Here is a 15100-nt window from a genome sequence, read left to right on the forward strand (position 1 = left end):
TTTAATATGTCCCATTCTTTCTGAATTAACTGACTTGTTCTCCCTGTCTTAAAGCAACATATTTGTATCGACACTTTATTAGAGAAAATTGCAACCTCTTTACCAGAGGTAATCGCTTGCTCTTGGTTTCCTGAAGTGCATTAAATCAATTTCACAGTGTAATTGAAACCAAGGCAGAGGGCTCATTAATGGTTCCTTATCTCCCGATACTGATTTCTTCTTTCCTTAAAATGTGAGTTCTTGCAAATGAAAGAATGGAACTATAATAACCATTATGAGGTACATTTTTATTTTTTTTCCTTTTTTTTTTCTCGTGCATGCTGCCTGGGAACCATTTTGCTTGTTCTTAGCAGTGCTAGGTAGACAACAGGTGACCACGCGAAACCCGCCCAGCCTCTTGAGCACAGGTGATTATCAGTTCAGGAAAAGGAAAATGGTCAAACTTCCAGAGGTCTGAGCAGCTTCATGACTTCTTGTTTAATCCTTGTTTTGCATGAGAAATTACTTTTCCAGTTACTCCCACTACAGTATAAAGGGGGGCAGTGCTTTCATGGTGCTCCTTCAGTGCCGCGGTGGAGATCTGCCTGTGCTGAGGGTCAGCTGGGGGACTCAACACCTCTTAAATCTCCACAGGAGCACTTGAGTGTGATGGAAGAGCCCCGTGGATCCCACTCTGCACAGGCTGAGTCTCCCCCTGAGCCTGTAGGGAGCTGAGCTTGCATTTCCAATTAAAGGAGCTGTGCCATTTTCTAGGGCTGATTATTGCGCTTATTCTTAGACAGCTGGGTCCTGCTGTCAGAGAAATGACGGCAAGAAAAGAACAACTTGATTCTGTAAGCCCTCTGTAGAAGAACAGAGGAACTATAGAAACTGTAGTTTCTATAGAAACTTCTGCTGGAGCCAGAGATGCTGCAGAATTGAGCCTCAGCAGCACCAAGTCATTCACAGTGGGGACATTCAGAACCTCTCAAGGGTTTTGCAGTTTCCATCAGAATGAGCTTGGAGGTCTGTGTGCCATAAAATTGCCCCATCATATGTAACACTGGGACCAGGATCATCATTAACTCCAGAAAATTTAAATACAGAGAGGAGATCCCATCAGCATGTGGAAATAGGTTCTTCTGCTTCAGGCTGATGTGCATAGAACGAGTGGCTGGGATGTTACAGTGTTACACATGATTAATGGGAAAGCAGGGCTGGTTTTTCAGTTTTTAGATGGATTACATTTCTCTAGGAATAGTCCTCTCCCAGTGCTGCATGGTTATTCCTGCCTAGTTATGACTTCCTCACCAACAATTATTTCAACTGCACATCAGGACAGCTGTGATGATACAGGGGCAAAAAGGTGCTGGGATTATTGGGAAGTTCAAATGTACTGGAAAAAAAGGTCTTGATTTTTTTGTAGTGCATCAGCACAGGAAGAAGGAAACTTCCTGCAAGAATGTTGAGATCTCAGTGAAGAACCTGGGTCTGAAATGTGACTTGGGCTGGGGGGGGAGACTGCAAAAAATCAGTGGAAAATGAGGAAGGTAAAAATTCCTGCTGTTCACACCCAGTTTTGCCGCACATGAAAACTGTTCATTTAATAACTCCTGCTCCCTCAAATTCATTGAAGAGGCTTCTTTGTTTCCTGAAATACATTCTGGTTTTGTAGACAGATAATGTATTTTTTAAACAGATCTAATCCCACTTCAAATCTGTTTGTTACTGCATTTTGTCTTCTAACACACTGGAATATTATTCCTTTGACAGGTTTATTCTGTTTTGCGCTATTTATTTCAGATGAGTTTATCACGCTTTTTAAGTGGAATACATGGAAATGTTTGGTTGGGTTTTTTTCCCCTGAAAAATCTCTGCCTTCTAAAAGTTATTTTTCAGCACAATTTCGTGTATCGCAATCCCTTTAGGGGCTTCTTTATGCCAGGGAGCTAAAGGCACAGCTTTGAATTAGTGCAGAACCTGGTGCAGAATGGGGTGAGGCCACGAGTGAGCTGAGTTTGGTATCTCCAGCCCAATGTCCAGAGGACATTGCCTACTCCAGAGCTCTAGTGCATTGCCAGACCCTAATCTTGGGCTCCTCAATTCAAATAAGAAGCTGGAGGGAGGGGGAGAAGAGGCACTGTGCTTAAGAAAATTTGGGATAGTTTAGCAACATGAGAGTCTGACAACATCACTTTTATCATTCAAAGCATCCACTGCCAGGTCGCACTGGGTACCTTCAGGGGAGAAGGGTCTTTGGAGAAATGAAAATAAAATATATTATAACCCTCCAGGAATCAAAACAGGCAAGGATTTACCTGGAGCTGTGTGGAGGTTCTTCTCCCTTTTCAAGACCCACCTGGTGGGAAAGGATGCTCTTGGCCATGGTTGTAGCTGGCCCTGATCCAGTGCACATTCTTCTGTTTGCAGATAGATTGGTAGCCAGATAAAGGAGTGGGAGTTAAAGAAAAGTCAGTAGTTGGACGTGAAAGCCACAAGTGAAGGTCAAATTAAGAAAAGATTTCCTTTGGTTTTGTTTTACTTAGTTTGAATGCGGGGAGCATTGGACGATTCCTTGCTTGTGAAATTTAGGGGCTTGTTTTTCATCTCTTCTGCTTCAAAGTTTGCAGGAAGAACTCTTTGAATATTTGTCCCTTGAAGCCTCTTCTGCACAGGGGCTGAGACCTGGCACAAGGAGGGGGCTCTCATGTTTTAGAGGACAGCAGTGTCTTGTGTTCCTGACCTTCACACCCTCACACCAACTCACTTGGGTGATTTTTTGTCTCCATTTCCTGATATCTGCAGATCCTTTCTAAGGTGGGTCAGCCACTGGGAAGGTATTGCAGATCACTTAAAATGATTTTCATAAATAGATTATCATTGTCAGTGTCCTTTAACAACACTTCCAAAGGCATGAGAGAACCAGACTGTTACAAATACATTATGCCTGTTTCATTAAATAGATTTTTGGATAAGCCAATATTCAGAAACAGGGTTGATATTAATGAGCTTCTGAGCTTCTTCCAGGAGCTGGACATTTAAAAACTGTGTGGTTCCATTAGGATATGTGATAAAATCACAAGGTAGGTGTGAGACTGTTTTGTAGTACTGTTGTAGAGGAAAAAAGAAAAATCTTCATTCCAGACATGCCTGAAAGTGCTGCTCCAGCTTGGCAGAGCACAGGAAGTGTGCTGGTGTTTCATGCAGCACTCGTAGAGTGTGTACACAGACTCCCTAACCCTGCCCAGCTGACTCTCTGTTGCTGGAAGAGGGCTTTTGCTGGAAGAGAGAGTTCTCCTTTCCATGCTGCTCGCTCAGCTCAGGGTGAAGCCTCACAGGGCAGGTTTTTGGAGGTCACTGTGGTACTTGAAGCACCTTCGTCCAGTTGGGCTCAAAAGGTGGTTTTATTTCAGTGTTCACTTTCTGCCCAGCCCTGGGCTTGGCTTTGCTCACTGGTTTTGCAGCTTCTGCAGCTGCTGTGGGTGTGGAGTTTTCATGATAATCATGGTGAGAGCAGGGTAACTGCTTAGAGGGGGCTGACTGGGGCAAAAGTCAATAATTGTGGAGAATCTGTTCTATACCCATAACATTGTCAAGCACTGAGAAGTTTTTGCCTGTGTCAGTCAAAAGGTTGATCTTCCTGTGTCTAAGACTTTACAAAAATTAAGTCAAATCTGTAAATTTGAACTTGTCAAATTGGTAATTGGACTTGTTTTCTATTTTTATAATTTTGAGCTAGTTTTTAAATACAGTTCTGCAAAAGTGATGAATTAAAACAGAAACATGCTTTCACCCCCCGAACCATCAGTTGTTGGCAGCTCTTTAGCTGAGCTCTTCCTTCAGGGAAATATTATAACCTTTCTTATTCTTGGGGACCATATATCTGCCTTTAGCACAAATTAAGTGCTCCTGTTCTGAAGAGAGAGGAAGAAAAACGGGAGGAGAAAAGCAAAGCCCTTGTGGTGGATTTGCCTGGAATGTCCAGAATCAATTATTCACTTACAGCTATTTTTTAATTCTCATTCAGCTTAGCAGTGCTGATCTTGATGCCTCACGGTGTGTTTACCCTCATCCTCCTACAGATTCCACCTGTAAGCCTGAAAATCCCTCATACAAATTCTGGTCTGTCTTTCTCTCCAGGACTGCTTTGTTTTGCTGCTCTCTCTGCTCAGAATATGGTTGAAAGCTTTTGGCTCTCATCATTCTGTCTATTACTTTTGAGCTTTGTGAAAGCAATGAGTGTGTCTCATTATAGGCTTAAGCTTGCACTGCTTGCAGTCTTCAATAACTGGAGGTGGAAAATTGGTGTAGTGACGTTGTGTGTGGTGATCCTCTTCGTGATATTCATTTATTTAATGAATTGCAACAAAGAAACATCCAAAGTGGAATCTGGCTTCCAGATGTGATGAGCTGTTCCAGTCTGTTGGCTCATGATACGTGGAGGCACCAGCATCCTGCAAGGTTTTTTTTTTAGTCCTAATACACTTCTGGAGGGTGTGGTCAGCTGACACCCACGGCTGGTGCTGGGTATTTCCACATCAGGATGTAAAAAGGTGCCTTTCCACCTTTATCTCAGCGTTATCACTCCTGGAAGTACCTGTCTGCCCTTGTGTTTGCACGTCAGACTGTGTTTTACAGGTACAGATATTATCAGGAACTGAAAACTTGAGGGAAAAGATTTCTTCATGCAGAGCTGCTTTAATAATTTGTAGGCCCCTCACATAGAAAGCACCATAAAAAAATAAATAAAGGAAATCATGTTTACAAGTGATTCGAGAATAGCTGTCTTTTGAATACAAGCCTCTAGGTCTATTAGGAGATTTTACATTCAGCCCACTGCCTGGCCATTATGTGCTGCAAAGAAATTACTCTGATTGTGCAGATCATTTCAATGCATAATGACAGGGAACCTGATATTTTTCATTAATTTCTCTGGGTTAAATAATGCTCTGAAGTAATTTTTCTGATTGTTTTTTGTTCCAAGAGTGAATTTCTCTCTGAAGAAGCTGTGTTCTTAGGTGTTACAATTTTGAAACCACACCTCATCATTGCCACACTTGTTTCCTTGATGGGTCTTTCCTGTCACCTGGTGATGGCTGAACCTCCCATTTCTTGTGTTGCTTCTCTCAGTTTGTCCCTCCCTTCTTCACACTTGCATTGCCCTTTTCTTGATTCTGAGTATTTGACCCAGCTGCCCTTAGAATCATTGATTTGCTTTCTTGTCTCCTCTTGTTAAGCTTTGGGATGCTTCTGTCTCCTACAGTGTCTTAGCTACTGATGATTGTGGTACCACTTCCATTGCAGGACTTTGTTCTCTGTGCCTCACCTGGAAACCTCACATAAATACCTGACTTTTCCTCCTGCTTATGGATCTCTTGAATTCTTTTTGCTGGCAGTGTCATTTTTTAAAATGCAATATTGTAATTGCTGCCTAAAGTAAAGAATGTTTCAAATTGCAGTTTGTGAAATAGGTCTTGTGGGAGAAACCGGTATTATCAGCCCTGCTCAGCTACATGCACTCAGTAGTCATTCTTTCCTGGATGTTTTTCAGAGTGCTGCTTCCACAGAGGAGGTTGCTTTATATCTGGTGGCTTGTTTTCAAATAATAGACCTGTGCAGAAATTGCTTGGAGTGAGATTGCCATGGTGTCTTTCCCTTAGATGCCACTGCTGGTTTTCCCCCAGAGGGCACTGCCCAGGCTCCCCAGGGAATGGGCACGGCCCCGAGGCTGCCAGAGCTCCAGGAGCGTTTGGACAGCGCTGCCAGGGATGCCCAGGGTGGGGTTGTTGGGGTGTCTGTGCAGGGCCAGGAGCTGATTTGATGATCCTGATCTGTCTCTTCCATCTCAGCATATTCTATGATTTTATGAACCAACAGCAGCATGGCCAGATTAGACCTTAATTAAAACGTTAATTAAACCATCAGTGTGTGATGATCCAGAAACCTGACTTCTCATGGGCTGATGAGTTGGACCGCTCTGGGAAATTGGCCCTTTGCCCCTGCCCTGCTCTCCTTGCATCTCTGCTGCACCACCAGAACTGTATCTCCCAAGAATGTGCTTCCTGTCCTGTCTTCTGTCTCACTGCAAGATGCTGGATCTCGGAGTTTTGAAAGGGATTGAGGAGAAACAAAGTCAGTTGGGTTGCTAGGAAAGGACTAAAATGGTGACTGACCAATGGAGTGCTGGGTGAATGTCAATGCCTGTGAAAGTCAGAGTCAGACCACTGCTCTGGCTCCTGGGATGGTGCATTTTGTACAGTACATAAATGAGTATCTCTGAGAGCAGTAGCCTGCTGGAGTAGATAAGGCACAGATAGGGAGTCAGGGGACCTACAGCCTTCACTCCTCTGGCACTGCCTTCTATCATTTGCCTTCCTTATTAAGAAAGCAAGCTTAAGGCAGAAAATTGTCCTGCTTTGTGTTAGTGCAGAGTAATGGGGTCCTGACCTCAGTGGTCACACACTAATAACAGTGGTGACCCGCTCTGTGTCTTACTATTCCAGCATCCAGCTTCTGTTACAAGGAACAATTCATTCCAGGAAATGTGGTGGAAGTAACCACTAGAAAATACAGTTGTAGTTTGTTTTCATTCCTTTTTAATGCCAGAAATATATAAACATGATTTTTCAGAAAGAAAAGGGTGGCCCCTTAAGTACGGTAGTGCAGAGCTTTGCAAGTATGTTTAAAGATGTTTGTATGAAATGGCCATCTGAGCAGTTTTCATGGGCTGCCGTGCTCAGAGGATTTCAGATCCTGCATCTCTATAAAGGAGAGAAGCAAAACTGAATTCTAAACCAGCATTTCTGTCAGGAGCAGCAGAAGTCATCTCCTGCAAGAAACAGCTCACAGAGCTCCACCTGCCAGGATAGGAATGTTCTTACCTACAGCTGGTGGTGAGGCAGGTACAAGCAAGCAGAGAAGATTTAGGCATCTGCAAGGAAAATATGCCAGAACATCAGGAAAACAATGGACTTGTGCAGTAATGTTTCATTGCAAGGCTGTGAGAATCCCAGAGCCAGGAATCTGCTGACACTGTCAGATTCTCCATCGCTAGGCACTATTAGCTGAGACAACTTACAAATGGTTGGGCTGGTAGCCTAAAGGAATTGTTGGCCTTTGCCAAGAGAGATAGAGTTGCCCAGAAGATTGGAGTGGATCTGTCACTGCAGTGTGGAGGTGTCAGGATGGATAATGAGCCTTTCTTCTCCTCCTGGAACTGCAGGAGCCTGCAGTGGGCTGGGAAATATCAGCTAAAAGCACTCTGACCACACATTGCCTGGAGTAACGAGCAACAGCCTGGTAAAATCAAACTGATCTGGTGGATTAGAAGATGGAGTTGACAGCACATTCTTACTTCTTTTTACACTGCTCACACTTTGTGGGGGTATTCAGATGGTACAAAAATGAGGGGCATCTGACTGTGCTGTTTATAGTAGAAAACCATTCTCCAACACCTATTATTTGGGGTCACAGGAGTAACTGCAGCTCAGCTGAAGGATAATTTGGAGTACTTCTGACTTGCACTGCAAATGAATAAGAGTTTTAGCCATTTTCAGGGAGAAATTGTACCTTTCTCATTGCCTTTGTTGTGTGACAGCCTGGGGATTGCCTGTCTGATGGTGTATAGCTCACCTCTTGGACACGTTCACTGCAGGATTGTGGGAGAGGTTGTCAAATAAAGATGGAAATATGCAACTGATACATTATTTTATTTTCATGCTCAAGAGTCCCATTAATGCATTTCAGACATGTGAGCACAGAAGTTATCAGTGAACTCTTAACTGAATGGGCAATTTGGTGAATGCAGCAGAATAGTACAGTTGTCAGGGGCAAAAGCTGAAAATTATATATGTGAGTCCAAAAGCCAGCCCTTTTTGCTTGGTAAATATTATGTTTTGCTCTGGCTAAACTAGATTAACAGCTTAGCTGTAGGAGACTGAAATCATGCTTTAATCACTGCATCATCTCTTAAAGCATGTGCAGTTTAATGTGTGGCAAAGAGGCAAAACAATAGCACGGTGATGGTAACACTGCTGCCTCGCCAACACATGGACTTGATTGAATATTATCTCCCTGAGCAAGTGACTTCATGAACAGATGTGATTCAGATTTCCTGAAGGTCAGCAGCACAGAGCTGTTAAAAGAGCAAACCATTATGGTCTTCTGATGTCAGCCCTCTGTGTTCACCTTTGATTCCCTTTCCCTACCATGTTTAAGCTGTAGAGGAGGACGTGGCTGGCTCCAGCAGCAAAGGTGAAGCCCAGGATAAGAGTGGGTCTCATGTAATGTGAATTTGTTTAACTCGGTGAACTGCAGTGGTGATATTTTTGGGAGTAGTTAAGTGTAACAGGGATGTAATGAAGATAGGCTTATTTAGTCTTTAGAGTAGCCACGACTCAAATCTTGTGGGGCTTTCTAAATCAAGCTCAGTGGCTTAAGCTATATCTGGAAAAATTCTGTGCAGCAAGTGGTGAAGTCAGCAGAGCTAAGATCTGTAATGAGCACTATTGAAATGGTCTCAGCAACAGGGGAGAGGGCAGCTTTCTCCAAGGTGCTTATTTAGTGCAGGAAGAGAAAAGCAGAAATGCTGTGCAAATAATGTTCCTAAATATGTTTTATTTTCAGGTGTGTGGATTTCACTTGTTAAAAAAACCAACAAAACCAAATAATTTCAAATAGAAATTATGCTTTCTTGTTTGGGCTGAAGAAGTCATGCCGGGAGTACATTAGGTGATGTGTGAGGGTGCTCAGGCACTGGAGTGGGTTGTCCAGAGAAGCTGTGGCTGCCCCATCCCTGGAAGTGTCCAAGGCCAGGCTGGATGGAGATCCAAGGTTCAGCCTGGCCTAGTGGAAGGTGTCCCTTCCCATGGCAGGGGGTTGGAATGAGATGGGCTTTAAGGTCCCTTCTAGCTCAAATCATTCCATGATTCTGTGTGGAGGGTGCTCTGTATGTTGGATTCATGCTTGTTACAGGTATAATTGTAATGGGATGTTTAAAAAAGCCAGGCCTCCAATACACTGAAAAACACAAATGTGAGCTGATTTTAGAGGGGAAAAAATTTTCGGCCAGAGGTATTATTATTATTATTATTATTATTATTATTATTACATATTACTGTGCTCACTATTCCGATGAGCAAGGACTGCAAGTCCATTTAAACTATTTGAGATTAAAATTAGAACTGTTGTTCTCCTGTTTCTGGGTGCATGCTGAGTGCTTCAGAAGAGCAAATGCCCCGTTACAGTATAACTTAGTAAAATATTATAGTCATTTACACTACACTGGGATTTTACACCCTATTACTGCTCTGAATTATCGGTCATTAGCCCTCATTAAAGGCAGATTTGGTTAGATGGACAATTGTCTACTGCAATTTGATTGCAAATATGTTGTTAGGCTTTCAAATGAATATTTAAAGTGGATCATTGCACAGTTTCCCTACAAATTCTTTCTTTTTTATCTTGTCCTTCCTCTCCCTCCATCTTTTAAGGAGCTTCCACCCAGAATTCCAATGCAGTGGAACCAGAAAAGCAAGTTGACAGCACGGTGAAAATGGCTGGAGTTATAGCTGGTCTCCTGATGTTTGTGATTATCCTCTTGGGAGCAATGCTTACCATCAAGAGAAGGTAAGTTTCTGCTTTGCTTCCATCTTGAGCCTCCTGGCTTCTTCCAAAAGAAGAATAAATAAAGATAAAATGTTCTTTATTTGTGACAGAGGGCAGCAGTTAATGCCTGGTTACGTAACACCGACACTAAGGGTTGTAGGCCCAGAAGAAATGCCAGTTCTGGGAGATCCAGCAGCAAAAGAATGGTTTTTACTGCAAAGAGATAGTGATAATTAATTGATAGTTAATGTGAAGGGATAAGTCACGAGGTAGCATGGTGAAGTGCAAAGGGACAAAAGGAGCACCTCTCCTAACAGGAAAGGCTGAGAGAGTGGGCATTGTTCAGTCTGGGGAAGAGAAGCTTTGGAGTGACCCAGTTGTGGCCTTGCAGTACTTGAAGGGAGCCTACAAGAAAGATGGAGAGAGACAATTTACAAGGGCCTGGAGTGCCAGGACAGGGGGGAATGGCTTCAAGCTGCCAGAGAGGAGGTTTATATCAGATATTAAGAAGAAATTCTTCCCTGTGAGAGAGCTGAGGCCTTGGCACAGATTGCCTAGAGAATCTGTGGCTGCCTCATCCCAACCATTTTCCAACACTTGGTTCTTCTGATGTCACGACTGCTACAACGTAAGTTGTTATCTCACAGATAGCACAGACAAACCCCCAAGCAAAATTACTCATAATGCAGAACGAGTTCCAGAGGTTGGAGACTGAGGATCCATTTGCTCTGTGTGGAAGTTCCCAATCTCCTGCTGAGCTGAGCTGGCCCCTGAGACAGTGCACAGGACCTTCAGCTGAACTTGCTTTCAGTTCAGCAAAAACTGAACTGGTCCCTGAAGCAGCAATGTTTGGTGAATTTGGGTGTGGTGTCCCACGGGCAGAACTTTGCTCTATCTGGTTTTGCCATAGGCTCTGGAAACCTGGGCAATTTTCTTCAACGTTAACATTAGAAAGGAAGTGAGTGGGACTATTAGAAATCTACATTCTCCCTTTTTTTCCCTAGAGCTGGAAAATTAGTTTCCCTTGTGTTGTTTCCACAGCCCCTCCCAGGGCAGACAAGCAAAATCCCTGCAGTCCGTATCCTCTCTTCGTTAGCTGCAATTTGCAAGGATACCTGCCAGAAGACACACTGAAATAAGGAATAAACTGGCTCATTGACTTTAAAATCTTTTCCCATTTAGAAGCTATGAGTGCAAGAGGAGCTTTGGGAGGCTGTAGCACACCTCCAGCACCTCCAGAGCTGCTGATCACATCAGTTCTGGGCTCCCTTGGATGGGAACCACCAGCCACATCCAAGTGAGGCTTAGAGCTACATATGGACAAGTGTTCCCTGAAGATGAACTTCAGCCTGTCAGACTCATTTCCTTTGTAAACTAGTGCAGGTTGGGACCAGCTTTTATAAAAGGAGAAGCTGATTTGGACCACAAATTGATTGAAACTTCTGGAGGAGCGGAGCTGAAAGCTTGAGCTCTTCTGAGACAGCAGTTTAACAACAAAGTTCTCTTTCCATTTTGCAAACAGAAGTGTTCAGAGCTTAAGCTCTTGCATTCCATGTTTGCATTAGCCTCACTCTTTAAAAGAGCTCCCTTCCCAGTGCACCAAGGCCTCGGTGTACAGTGTAGCCTTGCAAGGCGACAATTCAGTAAAATAATTGTATGAGTTTAACTTGAGACATTTTCTTCAAATGGAGCCGGAAAATATCCCAGTGACATTTGTCCATTGTCCAGGGCATCACAGCTCACTGGGAGCAGGCACTGTGGTGGATTTCCCAGATGAAGCATTTTGTTAATCAGCGCAGAGAGCAAAGGGAGGAGAGGGATTAGAAGAGAAGGAAGACATTGGTTTGAGATGAGCACTGGGATCATCAGGAGCCTCTTTTTGTTCCTGTGAGAGTCACCAAGCAGGCTGCTTGGAACCTTTCAAACACAGGGCATGAGCAAGTGGTGCCCAGTCGCTCACAGTTTCAGCAGAACAAATTGCAAAAATTCCAGGAACTCAAAAATTTCTGTGGGCTGATAAAGTTTTAGAGGGTTTAGTGAGATACATGAAGCTAAATTAAGCTTCGTTATTTTCCACTGTATAAATACAGTGGAAAACTTGGATTTGACTTTATGTTTGTTGTCTGAAAGTTTTAGTTGAAACTTGAAGTTGTCTAAAGTCTGCTTAAGTTTCCATATGCGTATATCTACGTCAAAATTGTGTGTGCATATAAATTTCTGTTTTAAATATGACTGTATTACAGTATTTAAAATCAAAGCCATTAACAAAGTTTGTTTTCTTGGTTTTGGGAACCCACTAACTCCATGAGTTAAGTCATGGTATCATCATTACGTGTATATGACATAAAAATTGCTGCCACATAATGGAGGGAAACTTTATACAAGGACAGGTAGTGACAGGACAAGGGGGGGATGGCTTCAAACTGAAAGAGATTAAATTTAGATTAGATACTAGGAAGAAATCCTTCCCTGTAGGGGTGGGGAGGCCCTGGCACAGGGTGCCCAGAGCAGCTGTGGCTGCCCCTGGATCCCTGGCAGTGTCCAAGGCCCAGTTGGACAGGGCTTGGAGCAGCCTGGGACAGTGGAAGGTGTCCCTGCCCATGGCAGGGGGGATTGGAATGATCTTTTAGGTCCATTCCAACACGAGCCACTCTGTGATTCTATGATAATTTAGCCCGTTAATTTAGAGGTGGTTATCAGTGCCCACATGAGTGTATGTGCCCACAAAAGGCAGAACCACATTCTTTCATTAATAGATTCATATCTTGAAATATCTCATTTTTATTGTATGAAAATGTTTTTAATTGTCTAAGGAGCTTTTTTTTTTTCCTTAATATTAGTTAAAGACATTTGTGTAATAGAGAATACAGAATCATTTAGTAAAAACAAAATGAAGCAAGAAAAATAAGATATTTTTTCAGGAGAAAATACGCTTTGACTTTGCCCCTCCCCAGAGGATTTGATTTTGGTCAGTTCTGATTTCATCTGAGCAATTTTAATTCTGGTGTAATCATGACTTGTATTTCCCTGGAGTGAAGAATGTGACACCTCTCAGGCTGGTGTGTTTGCGCAGACAAAGCCTCCACTGACCCCTTTAAATATAAGACTGAATAAATAGGATCGGACAGCCTGTCATGGGTGCACCGTAAATAAGTTCTTTAAACTGCTGTTGGTAGCAAAAAAGGAGATTTGGGGCTATGTAGGGTCTAGGATTATTTCCTCCTATGAAAATTCAGCTCCTTATTCTGGATTAGGATTTAGGTTTTTACCTTAAACTAATTAAATAAAACCCCAAAGTCTCTTGGGCAGAACATACTACAGGATAGCTATTAGGAATAGGATAGAATTAGGAAAAAGGGATATTTTCACATTTAGTGACCCATGTCCCTCGTGTGTCCCTGTTTCAGGTGGGAGACAGGCAGGGGTTTGGGTTGTGTTGTACATTCTAGGACCAGGTCATCTTTTTACTGAACCATAACTCAGACCAGTTTTCACAGTAAGCTTTGAAATATTCTGTAGTAAGTCCTTATTTCAGGCTGCGTGTTTTTGGAGAATTTGAGCCAAAATGGACTGTCCAATTCCAGAACATCATCCTCCTTTTGTTTGTCTTCCTTTATTCTCTGTCCTTATGGAGCAAACCTTTCTGAGCTTTCCTCTGCAGCCTGGAGGGATGTGCAGCTTTTTAAAGAGGGCCAAGAGTCTGGTGGGATGCCAGATGTGTGCAGCCCAGGCAGGAGAGCAGCAGAAAGAGCAGCAAGGTGCTCAAGGGAACAGCTGCAGTCAACAGTGCTGTGTGAGCCCTGGCCCTGGCCTCTGAGAGCTTCGTTTAGTTTTGGGGATTTCAGGGGTTCAGCTGTGTGGGCTCTCACTTTCTGCATCTTGGTCATGTTTCCCTTTGTTTAGAGGCTCAGTGGAACTTGGATTTTCACAGGGAAGCTCAGTGGCAAACACTGCACCTTAGCTGGTGCATTGCTCGGGCCTGTAGCACTTCTGCTTTCAGGAGATAATAGCATTTAGTTAAAATGCACCCAGGTGTATCTTGGAATCAGTGCTATTCAAATAACTCGGCATACATCAGGAATCTGGCCGAAATATCAGGTTTAGAGCAAAGGCCATCATCAGGAACACCATCAAACTTCAGTTTAATCCTCATGAGCTGTTCTTTACCCCGTGTGTGCACAGCAGAGAGGGTGACTGTGCACAGAGTGACTGCACTGAACCTGGTTTCCACGTGTGCTTATGGAAGTTGTGTTCAGAGCAACCATAAAACTGAACACTTGAAAGCTGCATTTGTATTTCTAAGTGATTCCTAATCTTCCTAGTGCCTTCAAGGATGGGATTTTAAAGCTATGCAATAGATTGATGTTTGGGTTTCACTGTTTTTCCCTGTCTTGACCGCTGCTGCTGCTTTTGTGGCTCCTTGTGGCTGGTGGTAAATCTCTCATACCCTGGGCTAGGTCTGTTGTGAACCAGTCTTTTCAGAGAAGCCCCTTTCCAGTTATAAAAGGGGAAACGTCACCTCTTAAGCTACAACTGATTGCCAAGGCTCAGTTTGTGGTGCTGCTCAAAATGTTGTGAAATGAATTGTTGAGAAACTGTGGTAGAAAGTGCTTAATCACAGTGATGCAGAAAGCTAATGCATGCCCCCAGTGCTCAGCTATAAATATGGAGTGATGCTTGAATTGTTAATGAACTATTTGAATTTTAGAGTTTGATGAAGCTTGATTTATCATTAGACAATTTGCTCATTGTCTAAATATTCCAAAATTGTGGCGTTCTTACACTGTCACTTCCCTATTTATTGTTATTTATATTAATAGCTCTGACATCTTTCTTTCCATTTCAAAAATATCAAAGCACTTGAGAGGCAAAATTAAGTCTCATTGCCCATGTTACTGACATGAAAAAGTGAGGGAATTAAAGGTGAGGGGATTTATTCATGGTGGCAGAAGTGAAAACACAACCTTCAGTCTCCAGTTCAGTATCTGTTTATTCCTCACTGGCGTACAGCTCCTGAAAGAAGCATAGGCAAATAGTAGCTCAGTACAGAAAACAGCACAAATACTTTGTATATTGAAAAAGGATCCTGGAGTTCATATAAATCTAATGATGTGCTTTTCTCTTTTTCTCCTTTTGGATATTTTGTTCATCTGACCGGCCGTCAATATTTAGAAGAAATGCATATTCCTACTCCTATTACTTGTAAGTACTTGGCTGGGGATGAGGTTTTTAGAGCATGTTCACCCTGTGGTAATTTTATGCTTTGTTGTATTCTTTTCTAATTTTTTTTTTCTTTTTTACCATTCCATTTATCCTTGTCTTTCCAGATGCTTGTGTTTTATTTTCTCAGTTGCATGCTGTTGTTTTCCCTGTTTTACCACTGCACCTGTAGCTGTGCCTGCAAACACATGAATGTCCACAGATATGTCAGTTATGGTTTATGGTTCTTCAAATTGGATATTTCTCTCTAGATTGGATATCAGAAAAAATTTCTTCACCAAAAGGGCTGTCCAGC

The 15100-nt window shown here is 42.8% G+C and overlaps 1 protein-coding gene across 11 annotated transcripts in view; it reads left to right on the forward strand.

Annotated features, from left to right (window-relative positions):
• The window catches only part of PTPRT (protein tyrosine phosphatase receptor type T), a 431252-nt gene that overhangs the window by 346010 nt on the left and 70142 nt on the right, over positions 1–15100 (forward strand). For 5 of the 11 annotated variants that reach the window (XM_048321536.1, XM_048321540.1, XM_048321542.1 and 2 more), the window contains exons 14-16: positions 351–407; positions 9471–9606; positions 14758–14787. In XM_048321536.1, coding sequence (XP_048177493.1) covers positions 351–407; positions 9471–9606; positions 14758–14787 — 223 coding nt within the window. The remainder of the gene's footprint in view (positions 1–350; positions 408–9470; positions 9607–14757; positions 14788–15100) is intronic. The other 6 variants (XM_048321539.1, XM_048321541.1, XM_048321543.1 and 3 more) reach the window with 3 other exon arrangements.

Source organism: Corvus hawaiiensis, chromosome 17, assembly GCF_020740725.1.
Source record: "Corvus hawaiiensis isolate bCorHaw1 chromosome 17, bCorHaw1.pri.cur, whole genome shotgun sequence".
Taxonomy (NCBI): Eukaryota; Metazoa; Chordata; class Aves; order Passeriformes; family Corvidae; genus Corvus; species Corvus hawaiiensis.